General features: G+C 45.2%; 1 protein-coding gene across 1 annotated transcript in view; it reads left to right on the top strand.

Moving 5' to 3' along the window:
* The first annotated feature begins 466 nt into the window (after positions 1-466).
* Positions 467-1,165, top strand: part of ubtfl (upstream binding transcription factor, like) — a 50,395-nt gene continuing 49,696 nt past the window's right edge. The window contains exon 1 of the mRNA XM_043687556.1: positions 467-599. Coding sequence (XP_043543491.1) covers positions 539-599 — 61 coding nt within the window. The 5' untranslated portion in view covers positions 467-538. The remainder of the gene's footprint in view (positions 600-1,165) is intronic.

Genomic DNA, 1,165 nt, shown 5'->3' with positions numbered 1-1,165 from the left:
ACCAGTCTTTCCTTTTCTTGAACCAGATCTGTGTTGTAGCCACATGTCAAATTTTCACTTTGCGATCTGCAGCAGTAACTCTCCGATCTTCTTTACCACATGTATCATAGAACATAGAACAATACAGCACAGAACAGGCCCTTTAGCCCACGATGTTGTGCCGACCATTGATCCTCATGTATGCACCCTAAAATTTCTGTGACCATATGCATGTCCAGCAGTCTCTTAAATGTCCCCAATGACCTTGCTTCCACAACTGCTGCTGCGTATTGTATTCCTGATTTAGACTTTATTACTTTTCCCCTTACATTGAAACTACTTCATGATATTTCTTCCTTTGTTGCCAGCTATCTGTCTGTCCCAGTATTATGTGTACCATAGTCTTTCTCTCCAGTATTGCCAACAGTTGGTAATAAACAACTGGGTTACAGACACATGCTGCTGACACCAGTGCTGAACTAACCACACTGCTTTCCTGATTCGTCCAGCCTTTAGGTGGAACGTGAGAAGATTGGTGCCGGAGGGAGCAGCTGACACCATGAATGGAGCCTCTGTGGTTTCCACGTCTGTCCAGACCATCTCCATTAAGGAAGAGGCCGGTAAGATTCACCGCTACAATCTGCAAAGGGGGAGCAGGAATGTGGAGGTAGTGTGCAAGGCAGCAGTTAGTCTCATTTCAAAAAATGATTTCAGGAGTTGAGAAGTTGCGGAATTGAATAGAGTAGTAATTCATACACCATCCTTTCAAATTTAACCTCACCTTGTGACCTCTCTCTCTGAATGAACTCTCCCTGAGCTCCACTGCTTGCTGTTTGTCCATTTGGTTTGTTCCGTTTTAAGCATTTATTCCTTCATCTGTTTCCTTTCAAGAGCAGTGACAAGTCGTCTGCTCTTCAGAAGGATTTGTTCAATTGGCCTTGGGTCATATAGGAGGAGAAAGTGAGGTCTGCAGATGCTGGAGATCAGAGATGGAAATGTGTTGCTGGAAAAGCGCAGCAAGTCAGACAGCATCTAGTGAACAGGAGAATCGACGTTTCGGGCATTAGCCCTTCTTCAGGAATGAGGGAAGTTGGTCCAGCAGGCTAAGATAAAAGATAGGGAGGAGGGACTTGGGGGAGGGGTGTCGGAAATGTGATAGGTGGAAAGAGGACAAGGTGAGGGTGAT

Source organism: Chiloscyllium plagiosum, chromosome 4 (assembly GCF_004010195.1).
Source record: "Chiloscyllium plagiosum isolate BGI_BamShark_2017 chromosome 4, ASM401019v2, whole genome shotgun sequence".
Taxonomy (NCBI): domain Eukaryota; kingdom Metazoa; phylum Chordata; class Chondrichthyes; order Orectolobiformes; family Hemiscylliidae; genus Chiloscyllium; species Chiloscyllium plagiosum.
The sequence above is the reverse complement of the archived record's forward strand: the minus strand, read 5'-3'. Positions and strand labels throughout refer to the sequence as shown.